Source organism: Pestalotiopsis fici, assembly GCF_000516985.1.
Source record: "Pestalotiopsis fici W106-1 unplaced genomic scaffold PFICI_Scf_3, whole genome shotgun sequence".
NCBI classification, from domain to species: Eukaryota; Fungi; Ascomycota; class Sordariomycetes; order Amphisphaeriales; family Sporocadaceae; genus Pestalotiopsis; species Pestalotiopsis fici.
The window spans coordinates 3587099-3601256 of NW_006917093.1; the positions used below are offsets into that span (position 1 = coordinate 3587099).

The 14158-nt window shown below is 51.1% G+C and overlaps 5 protein-coding genes across 5 annotated transcripts; 3 read left to right on the top strand and 2 right to left on the bottom strand.

Moving 5' to 3' along the window:
- Positions 1 to 1114: 1114 nt before the first annotated feature.
- PFICI_05227 (uncharacterized protein) lies at positions 1115 to 2828 on the bottom strand (the record flags this gene model as incomplete). Its single annotated transcript, XM_007833808.1, has 2 exons — positions 1115 to 1923; positions 1982 to 2828. 2 exons carry the CDS (start codon positions 2826 to 2828, stop codon positions 1115 to 1117), a joined length of 1656 nt encoding a protein of 551 aa, XP_007831999.1.
- A 2496-nt stretch (positions 2829 to 5324) lies between these two features.
- On the top strand, positions 5325 to 6221 carry PFICI_05228 (uncharacterized protein; the record flags this gene model as incomplete). Its single annotated transcript, XM_007833809.1, has 3 exons — positions 5325 to 5433; positions 5499 to 5990; positions 6061 to 6221. The coding sequence occupies 3 exons, from the start codon at positions 5325 to 5327 to the stop codon at positions 6219 to 6221; spliced, it is 762 nt and encodes a 253-aa protein (XP_007832000.1).
- Positions 6222 to 9806: 3585 nt separating this feature from the next.
- Positions 9807 to 10010, top strand: PFICI_05229 (uncharacterized protein; the record flags this gene model as incomplete). Its single annotated transcript, XM_007833810.1, has 1 exon — positions 9807 to 10010. The coding sequence occupies one exon, from the start codon at positions 9807 to 9809 to the stop codon at positions 10008 to 10010; it is 204 nt and encodes a 67-aa protein (XP_007832001.1).
- Positions 10011 to 10104: 94 nt separating this feature from the next.
- Positions 10105 to 10365, top strand: PFICI_05230 (uncharacterized protein; the record flags this gene model as incomplete). The annotated part of the gene is made up of 1 exon (XM_007833811.1): positions 10105 to 10365. One exon carries the CDS (start codon positions 10105 to 10107, stop codon positions 10363 to 10365), a length of 261 nt encoding a protein of 86 aa, XP_007832002.1.
- Positions 10366 to 10955: 590 nt separating this feature from the next.
- Positions 10956 to 13576, bottom strand: PFICI_05231 (Pre-mRNA-splicing factor SYF1; the record flags this gene model as incomplete). The annotated part of the gene is made up of 3 exons (XM_007833812.1): positions 10956 to 13214; positions 13277 to 13447; positions 13514 to 13576. 3 exons carry the CDS (start codon positions 13574 to 13576, stop codon positions 10956 to 10958), a joined length of 2493 nt encoding a protein of 830 aa, XP_007832003.1.
- Between the last annotated feature and the right edge of the window lie 582 nt (positions 13577 to 14158).

The window sequence follows — 14158 nt, forward strand, 5'->3', positions numbered from 1 at the left end:
ACCAGCCATCGCATCTGGGACGGCTCCATGACTTTATATTCGGGTGAAAACCACCGGGATCACTCTTTTATTTTTAGCATAGCCTCATGACAATATTGAATACCAAGTGTTATGTAGTGCCAGGGAGAAACCTGAGTAATACCAGCAATAACACACCAAAAGTCTCGTTCGTCATCAAACCAAACGGCAAGGCCGCAAAGTAAAATGCAAAAACCGCTGCACGCGGCGGAGCCACACAATTGATTCCCCATTGCCAAACCAGGTAAATTTTTCCCACACCAGTACACCGGATGTTTTTGCCTTTACCCAATTATACACGTTTCCCCATTAGCCGAGCCAGTCCCTGAAGGAGCTCCGTCCGCTTACGAAGCGAGCAAGAGGGAGAACACACAAAAAGACAAGACTTAGAAAAAAAAAAAAAGAGACAAAAAGTGCACATTTCCTTCAAGGACCTGAACCCACACTGCCCCCGGGGCGGCCTAATCTTCCACTCCATTTTTCTATCTTCACCTCCTTCTAACCCTTTCGCTGCGGTCAGCCGTTTCCTGTCAAATTTCCATCTTGTGTAACCATCAGGGGTGGCTCGTTGGCCGGTTGGTCGGTTCGGTAGTCCCCAAATTTCGTTTTCGGTGGACCCGGAGGTTATAATTCGATTTGCATCTCCTATTCAATAAATATTGCAGGTTTTGGCCAAGCTACTTACCCAGGGAATCAATAATGGCCTGACGGTTGCGTCCCAGGGTCCTCTTGGCGGTCTGTCTGGCGGTCTGATGGATGATGACTCAGTCAGGGGATTTGATGCGTTGTTGTTGTTGTTTGCTGTATAGTGGTGGAGCCCCTGGTCGGTCCAGGTGTGGCTGACCGCTTATATACTGCCAACGTGTGTCAATTCGCCTCGGCCACGGGCTGGAAGAAAAATACTCGGAATACACTAGATTGTTGTGTACACTGAGAGCCTGGATATGAAGAATCCAGTGGATGCCGCTGTCATTGACACAATTTGCATCAACTTCTCTATGTTCATGACTAGAAATCTATGGGTATCGTGCCTCTTTCCGTCAACTTTTCTTTTCTTCTTCTTGGGTCTCCTTTTTGTTGTTGTCATATATGCATATCAGATGGGAATACCCAGTTCCTCTTTCTTACTGCGCACCTCTTCGATCGCCCCAGTCGGATCAGTAATATCTGGGTTTCGTAATTGCCACGCCACGCATACATCCAGCGCCGCCGTCATCCAGATGCCGGGCCTGGCACCAAGCGCCTTGGAAAGCTGCTTCCCATCAATGATTCGCTTGAGTGACGGCGCCTCCATGACATCGAGCTCGTGAAGATGGTCCAGGAATTTCTGCCATCCGGCAACGAATGCCGTGTCGCGAGAAGCTGTGTCACCAGGTTGCAGCGTCTGCAGTGCGTCGTGCAGCAATGCCGACAAGACTTGCAGCTTCCATTGTCCTCCCCGGGCCTCCCACCGCCGAATGGCCAGGCCAAATCGATCGCGCTCATGCACGTGCTCTGCATTCTCGGAGACGGCGACCTTTAATGACATGATCTCCTCTCGGTGGTTGTAAGAACCTGTAATCGCATCGCACATCTTATTCGGGGCCTTGATTCCCTCACGAGCAGCAAGAGTGGCAAAGGGCGGAGGAGGCTTTGTCGGGCCAATATGGGCCGGTTGTGCGATGGACATCCAGGGCGTCAGAGCCGCCAGAACCCAACTAAAATAGCTCGACTCATCTGAACGTACCAACACATCGTAGATAGATCCTGGTGTCTTCCTTTGGCGCAGAGACTCTAGGCAATCGTACGCTACTGCCAAGTTCCGTACATTTGGCTGAGGCATGTCGGGCTTGTTCGGGTCTGTAAAAACAGTGTGATACAGTCCGAGGCTGTGTATCTTCTTCAGAGCATTTCGGGGATGGTTGCCTATATGCTTTCGTCAGTCATATTTTCTGGTTATCGTGAGTGCCTGTGCAATCTATACCCTGGAACATCTTTTCGACTTCCACTCCGACTCTCTCGCGACTTATTTTTTGACGATTACGCAATGCACTCAACACACGCTCATCGCGCATCACTGCCTCGACTTCGGGGTCGATAACAAAGTCCAACCGACTGGCAAATCGAATGAGCCGCAGAACCCGTAAAGGATCATCTGTGAAAGTCTGGAGAGGCTCAAGTGGAGTTCTGATGAGCTTGGCATCCATATCGGCCAGTCCGCCGGTGAAGTCTTCAACGCGGCCCGTGTTGAGGTTGTAAAAGAGCGCATTGATGGTTGCATCTCGGCGCAACGCGTCTTCTTCAGCTGTACCAAACTCGACTTGGGGGTTGCGACTGTCTTGTGTGTATGTCTCCTTGCGAAGATTGACAAAGTCGACATCAAAACCCAAAAGTTTGATTGTTGTGGTCTCTAGATGCTTCGACTTATCCGGGTTGGCTGCAATTTTGTGCAAATTGCCAATGTCGGTGTCACTCAGGGCATGCTTCTCTACAGTCTCTGGCTGCTTGCAAAGCTCGACGATTTTGGAGCTGAATGCCTCGCCAGTCATGGTGTTGATGGCCGTGTCAATATCGTGAGACCCGATGCCAAGGAGCTTGTCGCGAACCCAGCCGCCGGCCCAACGCAGTACGATGGGTTCTGCAGAAGACGGCTGTGATCTGTCAATGTATTCGGCGACATCTAGAAGCAGCTTCTTGAGCCGAGCTTCCTGTGAGCTCAGCTCAATATTGGTGGTCACGGGAGCAGATCCCATTTTTCTGACCTGGCGAGGACGCTGAGAAGTGGAGCAGGAGTCGTCGTCTTCCAACTGATCAGACTTCCTCTTGGACATGAGAAAAGCGGACGAAAAATGAAAGAAGCGTGCTCTTGTATGTGATAGAGTGGAGGCGTTGAACGGGGGGCGGAGCGTTAGTCTTTGAAGGCTCATTGATCTGCTGGATGAGTCAAATTGTCCTGCATCGCCCTTGTATCCTGTTCGGGGTCAATGGCAAGAGCCACGATTCACATAAGTCCAAATTTCAGCAGTGACTTGAGTGTTGAAGTTCTTGCCTTTTGTGACTTTTGTGACTACAATATGAGTTACTGGCTACTGCAAACAAGCCCATGGGCGAGGTCCAGATATTGATGAATTTGTGTGGAGTTTGCTCGTTGAGCCTACGCATTAGGCGAGCTAGATATTCCATAGATACATATTCGACTAAGCGAGTCTCCAAACAAGCCCCATTCGGATTGTGCTACTAATCGCTAAACAAGAAAAATAGAAAAATTATCGAAATTCCATTCAGACACCAGGTTGTGTGATAATGTTGAGAAGACTCAATGCCAATCTTCGAAATTGCAAAGGTGATTGCAAATTCGGCGGCGATCCGTTTTCCAATGGGTGGAATAATACTCGCCCATGGTGGTTCGCACAGGAAAAGGCGCCATCACCCTTCTGTTATAGGCGGCTGCTCTAGCGGCCTTTCGCACCAGACCTTAGTTTCTGGCCCTTCACGATCACTGAGGCAGAACAGCACAATGCCGTGTTTGGGCAACAACCTGAAGCAGAATATCGCCAGTTTCATGAATCATATCTTCCCCCTCGATTCTACTTCTTGGATCCAGCCACGGGATTTAGTTTGAAGCATTTGGATTTGGCTCTCCTTGAATCAGGTGAGGTGCCGTTTCCGGTCTCAATCACCCGCAAAGTCACCCTGCTGCCACAGGGCTCGGCCAGAGAATCTTGTTGCTTTTGGATACTACTTGGGCCATGTTTACTGTCATCTCTCACGTCTTGGCAGTATCGTGGTAAGCTTCCAATTATCAGATGAGAGACCTCAGCCTCCATTCTCGCTGGCCTGGACGGCAACTATGAGATAGATTAATGCTAGTCCTAGGTAACCCGAGCTCGGGCGGCCTGACGGTCTGACGGTCTGACTCCTGACCCTTGAAATGACATCTCATCATCCATCAACAAGACTCATCAGTCCCACTGGACCGCTTGCCATTCATGGGCCAATCGCGGCGTCGAAAAGCCCTCGGTAGGTTGCGCAGTGATTCTGATGATCGCCGTCCGGGGTTCGATGACACGGATGACATCCATGCGGCCAAGCGAAGACGTCTGTGCTGCACCGGACTATGGGCTCAGACCTCGAGAGAAGAACCATACAAGCAATTCCTCAATGGTTGCGTTGAAACTGCCAAGAAGCGCTTGGCAGATGGTTCTCCCAGCTCCGATCCCTCGATGCCTCCTTATGTTTGAACTATTGCCATGGACTTGTTTAAGCTCATTGGTCCCACTACCTTAATCACACAAGTCTATAGCAATGCTAGGGGGTTGAGCACAGCCTCAATGACTGCTCGAGCCTCATCCAGAAGTCAACCATGCCCAACAGCTCGAAACCAGGTCGTGTTGCACCAATCGCGAATCGAGACTCGGGGCCCTGCTCCAGTTTATTTCTTTGACCTGTCCAAACAGCTCTGGGGAGCACCAACAGAAACATCGTGCCACCCCCTAGTCACAGCGCGGGGACTCCCGCCAGTTTCTGGACTCCACGATAGTACAATTGGAGTTGCTCACAGAGGCCAAGCTGTAGATCCGCGACTGTCTTGGCGATATTGCGGCTCAATGGATTCTTCTACTCCATGGTAGATCCGGAAAAGCTTGTTTATACCCACCTCAAAGATGCGATTGGCTCAGCACGCCGACTGCCAAGGAATGCGCTGCGGGATCCTCATGACGATCATATTAGGGATGCTATACTAGAGTGTATGGCCATGTCCAACTGGCTTACCTCATGAAAATCACTGATGACAGCTAGCACGTGCTAGAACAATGTTTCTTTTGCCACAAATGCTCCTCCAAAACTAGGTAATCAAGGCACGTTCCTCGTTAAGAGTTGGCGTAGGGTCAAGGAGTCACTCCATTTCATCTCAAGTACGAAACTTTGGGGGAGCCATGTCCCGCAATGCTTCTTCTCTTCTGTGGTCAGGTCTCTTAACTTAATGCTTTCCGTATCTCTGCCGGCGCTAAGCTGTTTGGCTTGGCAGTATCGGCCGTGGCTGGCACGGAACATCGGAACCGAGACCACGACCATCGTGAAGGCCAGTGAGAGGTCCAAGGTACAGCTTCACTGGTCAAGATCTTCTATAAGAATGCCGTCCTCGTCGGTCAATTGGTCTTTCTTCTTTTCCTCATCATCAGCATCAACAGCTTCAGATCAAACAGCCTTCCTCGCCTCTTCTCTTTATTTCACTTCTTAATCATCTCCTGCCGGTCAGGTCTTTACTATTTTATTCATTAATAACTTATCATCCCTCTTCCACCACCTCCTTCTCCCGTATCAAAATGTCTTCCTTCAAGGCCATCCTTGCCCTCGGGCTCATGACCACTGCTCAGCTCGTTGCTGGCCACGGCGCCATCATCAAGGCTGTCGGTGATGCCGGCGGCTCTGGTTGTAAGTGATGGCTTTTCAAGTCTCCTTGATCGTATCATCATAGAATGCTAACAATGAATCTCTAGCCGCTCTTGGTGTCGACTCCTCGACTCCCCGTGATGGCACACGCCGAAACCCATTCCAGCAAGACTCTACCCGCTTCAAGGGTGACCAGGCCGACACCTTTGGCGAGACCGTCGGAGCGGGTAACAATGACCTGGAGACTGGCACAAAGGCCATCATGACCGAGTCTGGCGACCAGCTTCCCCAGGTGTCCCAGGGCGGCGAGCTCACCATGACTCTGCACCAGGTCAACGCTGACGGTGGCGGTCCCTACACTTGCATGATGAACTCGGACGGAACTGGCGCCGACTGGACCGACATCCAGGTCACCCAGTCTCCTCCCGGCCAGAACTCGCGATTCCGTGACGGTGCCATGACCGACTTCCCCATGAAGGCTGCCATTCCTGCCGATGCCTCCTGCACAGGCACCGTCGCTGGACAGGACAATGTCTGCCTGGTCCGTTGCCAGAACGCCGCTCGTGCCGGTCCCTTTGGTGGTGTCGTCCCCGTTCAGAGTAAGTAATCCCCCAAGTCTGCGAGAGCCGAGTTTGGAATCAGGAATATTCTACTAACACTCATACTCAGTGGCCAACACTACTACTCCTGCTCAGGCTCGCCGGGCTCTTGCCATGGCTGTCAAGCGATCCGAGGAGGAGCTCCTCAGCATGAAGAAGCGTGCTTCCAGCTTCAAGGATCTTTCCCCCGAGGAGATTGACGAGCTCCGCGAGGATGGTGAGATTGAGTAAGCGCTCGACTGCAAGAACAACAGAAATACGAGCTCGAAAAATCCCGGCTTGGGACAAATGGATACCCTCCTCAGAGGCAAAAGAGGAAAGGCGTTTGATCGGAGGCTGTTGTGACCAAAATTCACACTGATCTGATGGACTAATTTTTGCATTTGATTTTATTTTTCCTTAAAAACTGTTTCATACTCTCAAAGCATTGTATCTAAAATATCCAACATACTGTGGTCAAACTGGCTACTATCATAGAGGCGAGACGGGTCTGGCTCCTTGCATAGAAGACAAATACATTCCTTAATCATCTAAACTGTATATTCATTAAGCTTTCTCCTCGTCTCAGTGTCTTGGACAAAATCGCTACCGCCGAGTCGGCAGTTGACCGTTGAACATGTGTATGGCCTGGTGAGCCGCTTGAATGGTTCGCGCCGCGCGAGGAAAAGCTGTAGGCCTCCAAATTCAAGGTTTGGTCTATACGGTTTGTGTGATATTGGCCATGACACTTGCATTCCTCCTGCACCATAGTGGATAGCTCCTCACTTTGCTCACATGGCCTCGGGAGAGATAACGTGTATAGTTGTCCAAGGCAGGCTAAGAAAAGAATAACTTCATGGACACCCCAGTGACTAGCGCCATTAGGAATCGAACCTAACACTCCATATACCCCCTTCCAGTGTTGCGTTCACCAACAGGCTAGGTGTGTAGGTTGATGAATAGTTCCATAATGTACTATGCAGGTAGGGTTATGTGTGGTAAATGACAGACCTAGCAATGTATAGCAGCTCTTTTGCGTCATTGGCCGTTGTCAGTACTCTCAGCCCCGCTTAGGCGACCTCCCCTCCACTGAAAGCTCCCACTTCCACCAGCCCCCCTGCACCCACCGGCAGAGAGCTCCGAGCTTACCCCAGATCCACTGTGAGCTATGGAGTCATCGCTAAAACCCCAAGTGCAGCAGATAGCCAACAAACCCGCCTAGGCTTTGCGAGAGCAGCGAATCGCAATGTGGTTTTCCCACACAGAAACCCCTCCTAGGTTAGGTCGCTGCAGGACACTCGTTCCCCTTCTTTAAAGCAAGTCTAGACCTCATGATATCGCACCCATTAGAGGCTGCCTCCGATTTAGGGCTGCTACCCATCAGGCCCATGGGAGAGTAAAAAAGGGTGTGCAACAACAACCGCCAGAAATGCTACTAGCTCTAGATGTGGAAAAGTCATACGTAAGGTGGATGACGGATACTTTGCATACCTCCGTCTAATTATCCCCTTCATCTATTTTACTTTGGACAATCAGAACCCAGACAAAGCCAGAGGGGGAGCGGCAAGCCCCCAAAAGCTTCGCGACCCTCCTTGCCCTCCCGTCTGTTTGGTCAAGGTGATGACCACATTTGCCTACCTTACACTGACATACAGATACACTCGAGCGCCGGGATCAAGGATGGGGGACAAGACTCGCCAACTCGCGCCCTGCCTCCCTTCTGATAAGGCAAAGACCAGCCAGGGGAGACGTGCCTCATAGGTGGCGGGTCATTTGTCCCGTCAAAGTCTCGGATCACCGTCCAGAATGCGGGGAGATCTACGCTAGATCAACAGCTGTATCATCATTTCCCATAACGAACTCTGAACCGTTTATTTGGCCCTTGACCCCATCCCCGTTCAAGGTGTGCTATATACCTAATTACCTGCATGTATGTATGCTAGGCAAAAGGCACGCAATGATGTACTTGTCCAGGTCAAAGTCGTCAATGTGCTACCGATTTAATTTTAATCAATCAAATCATTTTGCTCGAATGCTTTTCAGTGGCTGTCGCGTCGGCATGACAGTTGGGACCCCCCCTTGTGCCGTGACGTCAGACCCTGCTTTGGAGCTGCTCTGTATCGTTTTTAGCTGGAAACTGCATTGCCTTAGCTGCCAAGAATGGCGCACCCCAATTGCGACAGCGACGATTGAGAGGCGAAAGAGAGAGGCCGCCCGCCAAGCGATCCCGGTGAACGATACTGCTGACTGTGGATGCAATGCCCATTGCCTAGGTCCTGACCCGACTACTCGACTGCTGCTGATGTGCTTTGGCAAGTCATGCAAGTTGCCGAGGAACCAAGAAGAAGGGAAAACGACATGGCAATCATGAGGGAGAGCCAAGGGCACTGCCACTGCTCAACCGTCGTCAGCCGACTCGAGACAGTATTACAAACGACTATTCTGCTCAAGCATGTATTTGATTAGACGCCAAGGGCCGATCAACGAAATATAATCCCCTCGTTTCCGACAATGAAAGCTATCCTGATAACGGTTTGAGGCTGTAAAGGTTGGCATCTTCTTAGCCACCTGAGTCTCACCTCTGAACTCTACCTTGTGCCCTGCCGCATGTCAATTTTCTCCTAAGGCTGGCTGTGCCTCTGGTTCTCTCCTTGCTGGCGAGAGCCGCGAGCTTGGCGACTTGTCTAACTAGTAGTCAATTGTGTCGTCTCTTTAGTCCTAACATATAGGGTTTGAGCCGATTCCCAAACCCAATGACGGGGCCCGGTGACGAACCAAAGGTCCGAATTCATTGTAGACATCAATCTAAGCTTGATAGAGGTCGCGGATCACCTCAGCAGACCGATTCCGTCGCACTTGCGCATTTCTGCTTCTTACCGAAGCTCGCCATGTACATGGAGCTCCCTATCATGACTACCTAGGTACCCGTTTGCAAATGACTGGCCGCGACTGCATATCAAGTATACCCTCTGATTGGACCGCACGGGAAACCAGGTTGCTGTGCATTGGTCGGAGGCAACAGCTTTCCCTCCCTTGGGATACATCATATGTTCATATCCTCACAAGTCAAATCCCAAGTAACAGGATGATCCTTTCCCCAGCAATGGGAACAGGCAGAAGGAGGGATCAGCGTAAAACTATGCCAAGAAATATGTCCCGGCCTGTCCAGCGCAGAGAGAAAGAGGTTCCTTGGCGCGGTCAGACTCATTCAACCTATCTTGTACCTACCTACTTACACACGCAGCCCACCTACTGGCCTCTCGCTACATGGCACAAGGTCAGGTCGATAACTGAGGTAAGTATATGCTAACTAGAGGTGGCCATCGGAGCTCCCTTGAGATATGTCACGATTTCATTGGAGTGACTCTCCCACCCCGCAGCCAAAGTGTAGCTCGTACACACGTAACAATACACACACCCATCATCTATTTATCTACATCCTCGCTCCCCCATAAGCGGCCGATATTACATTTCCCTCTCCCTTCCGTCCCTTGATCCTACAAATTCATCAGATTGTTTCCCCCTTGTCTCACCCCTTTCAACTTCTGACATCATAATCTCAGAGTAACACAAAGAACACCATTTTAACTGGGATAAGAACAAACTTGACCCAGAGCAAATCCATTTGAGAGGACTTTGAATCAACAACACCCACTCCAAGCATTTCAGATTACACTCTGCCACCAAACAAAATCACCATGGAAGGCGCTGCAGGTACGTTCTCTGCTGCGTGGTCTTATTCTGTTACTTGTCACCATGACGGGTCGCGGAAACAGGCGTCTCGTTTCCATGCATGAATATTTTGCTTTTCTTTTCGAACAGTAGACTAATTTTGACATGAATTTAGAGCAATATCGTCCGCAGGAGGACGGTTACACCCATGACGTAACGGGCACGACGGGAGCTCATCACGAACAGCCCCAGTTCACCAACAGCTTCGCACCTGGCCAGACTGAGGCGCACTACGAGAACCCTATCGACGATGAGAGAGAGCGCAGCGGCTCCAAGGACTTTTCGCAGACTGACGAGTGGGGTGAGTAGCACCTTTGGCCCTTTTCTCTCTCTTTTGTTGTTGTTGTTGTTGTTGTTGTTGTTGTATTATAAGGGTGAATGCCAAGAGATGTCTTGGTTCAACATGTCGATTGTCACATTACTGACACGAGTCAATCCGAGTATAGATGCATCCAAGGTCCCACCCTCGCGCTTCCAGCAGCGAAAAGGTTCGATACTCTCAACGCAGGGCTCGCGCGATGGCCATGTGCAGAAGAATAACGAACGCGACAAGGGCTTCCACGAGACACATCACAAGCTCTTTGGCAAGGTCAAGGAAAAGGCCAAGGAGGTGACGGGTGCCAGTCACCGCCGTAAGAGCAGTAGTGGAAGCAAGACAGATTAGATGACGTCTAACACACTGTCGAAACCTTATGTTTCTGTTGCGCGCGCTCTCGTTGTGGGTTCCTTTTGATTTCGGGCGGAACGCTTTGCGGGTGATTTCAGGTTCCGGGGTTTCAGAGGATGGGTGGAATCGACACTTGTCGTCGAGTTGCTAGACTCTTATCAGCTTATATACCATGCCTCCCCTGCCGTCGATGACTTTCTGTGGAAGAGGGTAAAATTGTACGGTTATGGTCATGAGTTCCCTCTAAAAGATCCAGTTCGGAAACCATTAAGAAAAAAATTTACATAAGCAAAGATAAATGACATGCAATTGGCACGTATGCTCTACTGACTTTGCTATTGATGCTGGACACAATGCTAGAAACGCACGATGCCTTCACATAAACGGGTCATCACTCAGTGTTCCTATCAACTATGTACATGCTGCCAATGTATGGCTTCAAAGATGCGAGAAAAAACAACAACAAAACCTCCCCAAACTTCAAAACTTTGACGGGTGCAAGAAAAGATGCCCGCTTCAAAAGCGCAAAGGCTATACAGGCTGCAGCAGAAAAAACGATCTGCCAAAGAAGAAGTGTATGCGAATCGTTATTCATCATCCATTCCATCGATATCGATCGCGTCCGGGTTGACGGCCTGCGCTGGCTGCTCGTCCTGCGCCAGTGTTCCGGTAATGCCTGTGCTGCTGGCCACGAAGCCGACTGGTGCGCGGGCCTGCCGTTCCAGCTGCTCCATGGCGTCGGCCGTCTCCTGGTCCATCTCGCCGTCGGCAACCTGCTGCTTGGTGGCCTGGCTGCGGGCAATGGCCTGCGAGGCGATAAAGTTGACGTCGGTATTCTTGAGCGCCTGTACGGACCGCTTGATGCGCAACATTTCGCGGTACGTGTCCTCGTTGCCGTGTTGTACCTCAAACTGCTCCCACTTGGTCCAAAAGGCCGGGTTGGTGCGCGGGTCGCAGAACTGCGAGGCGTGGCCGTAAATGGCTCGGGCTCGGTCAATTTCACCAAGACGCTTCTCCATGTCGGCAAACTTGAGACACATGTCACGGGCCTCTTCGTCGGGTAGCGCGGCAATGGCTTGCTCGTAGATTCTGCGCGTCGACGGGAGACCAAAGTTGGACGCCGACTTTGTAATGTAAAAGTTGAACATGTCGGCGCGGTCCTCGTCCGAGACAGCCTGAGTAGCTCGGTCGTAGATGCGCATGGCGTGCCGTGCCAGCCCGCGCTCTTCCTCCAGATTGCCATACATGAGGTACAGCGTCTTTGCAAACTTGGGAGGGCAGAACTCAACCGCCTGCTCAAACAAGTCACGGAGACGTTCGATCCCCAGCTTACGGTCGACAGCCTTGGTGAGATATAGGTTCCAAAGCTCGAAAGCGACAGGCCAGCTGAAGAGATCAAGACCACGCTCGTAGATCCTGAAAGAATCCTCGTAGTACTGATGCTCCTCTAGCAAGTTGGCATAGTTGACCACAGTCTGTGGAGTGGCGATGCGCAGCTCGAATATGCGCTCGTAAACCTTCTTGGTCTCCTCGAGCGAGGAAACTGATTCCACCAGGTCAACGTAGAAGCTCCACAGCTTCCAACTCTTGTGAACCCTCTGCTGTGGGGACAGCGTCTCGTCAAAGTAATCCACCGTCGACCTCTTGGGTGCTTGCACGGCCTTGGCCATGATTCTGACTGCCTCATCAAAGTTCTCGTTCCGAAGCTCCATCTCGGCCCATTCGATCCACATTTCAGCCAATTCAGCCACCGACTTGAAGGGAACCTTGACAGCTTTTTCCATAATGACTCTGGCATTTCGAATATCCCCGCCAGACTCGTAGAACTTTGCATAGTTGGCCCACAGCTGATGGAATGGACCGACAGCCTTCTTTGGTTGGATAGCAGCAATAGCGTTTGTATATGTGTCGACCACTTCCTGTTTGTTGTCGCCCCAAAGAGCTACCCTCTTCTCCCATTCTGCCACGTTATTGGGGTTTTGTCGCAGCACCACGTCGTTGAGCAGGAATGGTCTCCGATCCATCAATTGCTCGAACCGCATCATGCGAATATCGAGATCAAAGTCGGCATCTTCATCTTCATCGCCGCCCTCTGCTCTCTTCGATGCCATTTCCATGAGCGCACCAATGATTGACTCTTCAAACTCGGCATATGTGTCAAAGACCAGGGTGAAATCACGGACTGTCATGACAGTTGTCACACCTTCCTCGAAGATATCTCTTGCGCGCTCAAAACTTCCTCTCCTGGCCCAGTAAGTTGCCAGACCACAGAACAACTTGCCCCTCTGGTCAGGAAATCTATCGATGCCGCTGCGAATAATACCTTCCACGTCGATGCCCGTCTCATGTCCGGTTTCGATTTCGGTGGCGTGCTCAACCAGTAGGTCGACCATTTCGCTCCACAGCTCGTAGTGTCCCTTTCCATGCTTGCTGTTGAAGCGTGGATTGTTGAGAATGTCAATATACTTCTTGACGGCCTCTGTATACAATCCAACCTGAATCAGGAGCTCGATAAAGTCCTCGGCATCCTCGGGATGTACTTGCATATATCGCCGCCAAATCTTGACTGCCGTTTCGCCGGCCGCCGAGTTCGCAAACGGTCGGAACAGCGCCCAGATTCTGTTGTGCTGGGTGATGGGAAGCGCGCGGAGGGCTCGGTCGAACGTTCGGCGCGTCAATGTGACTAGTGGTTGCTTGAGCAAGAATTTCAGGTACATCTCCCATATTCTTGGCATTTTGTTGAGCAAGATGAGCGCGCGCTCAAAGAGCGCATTCACCTTTCGGTATTCCGCAGCAAAGACCGCGGCATTGAGCTTGGCAACATGTTTGGTCCGGAATTGCAAATACTGCGTACCTGTCAGCTTGATTCACGTGGGCCAGTTGTAGAGGATTTTCGGGTTCCACTCACCATTTTCCAGAGCTTGTATGATCGCGGGAGTTGCACGCAAGCTCGTTCGAGGACGAAGGCTTGCTCTTGCACCGTGCCATGATGTAGTTTGAATTCAATGTAAGCAAGCCAAGGCTTTGTGCTACCCAAGTCTCGGAGGATATCTTGCTCATAGACGGCGTCTTCGTCGGACTAAGAAGCAAAAGTCAGCCAGCAGGAACCAGGGAGCAAGTCTCTGTGAAGGGCGCGTCAACATACCACCAAGTGAAGATCCGGCTTTCTCGTGGACGAGGCGCCGTTGGTGACCCCGTTGGGCGCCATGGGCAGCGATTTTGTCGTCTGCGGTCCCTGTGCAAAGTTGAGGGCAATCGGTGGTGAGAGGTCGTCTTTGCGACTTGGGTTCAAGTCTCCCGTTCACAACATCGTACCCAAACCCCTTGCTTGCGTCTGGGAGTGAGATTGGAGGTGGGCTTGGGGAAACGGAGTTGGAGTAAGACGAAATAGTAGAAGAGTGGCTAGCTGGGTAAAGTATGTAGGCTGGAATGGTATGACACGATGTGGCCTGCTGCTGCTACTGCAGGGCTACCTATCTCCGTCTGGTGGACTGGACTTTTGGGTGGTTTGTCGCGGGCGCCAACTATTTTTACACGCTGCTTGGCTGGTTGGCTGCACCTTGGGCACATTTCACAGCCTGCCGCGTCTCTTTGGGCGGGTCATTTGCCGAGATCCATGAATGTCCCACTAATTTGGGCGATTACAGGTCGTACTCTTTACATCCATAAAGAATGCGAGTACAGAGGTTGCAGTATCTTTATGCAATAAAATGAGCAATACCGCTATCTGAGCCATGATAATTGCATTTGATTATATCAGAGGCTAGAGCACCTACAAGCTAGTGGGGGG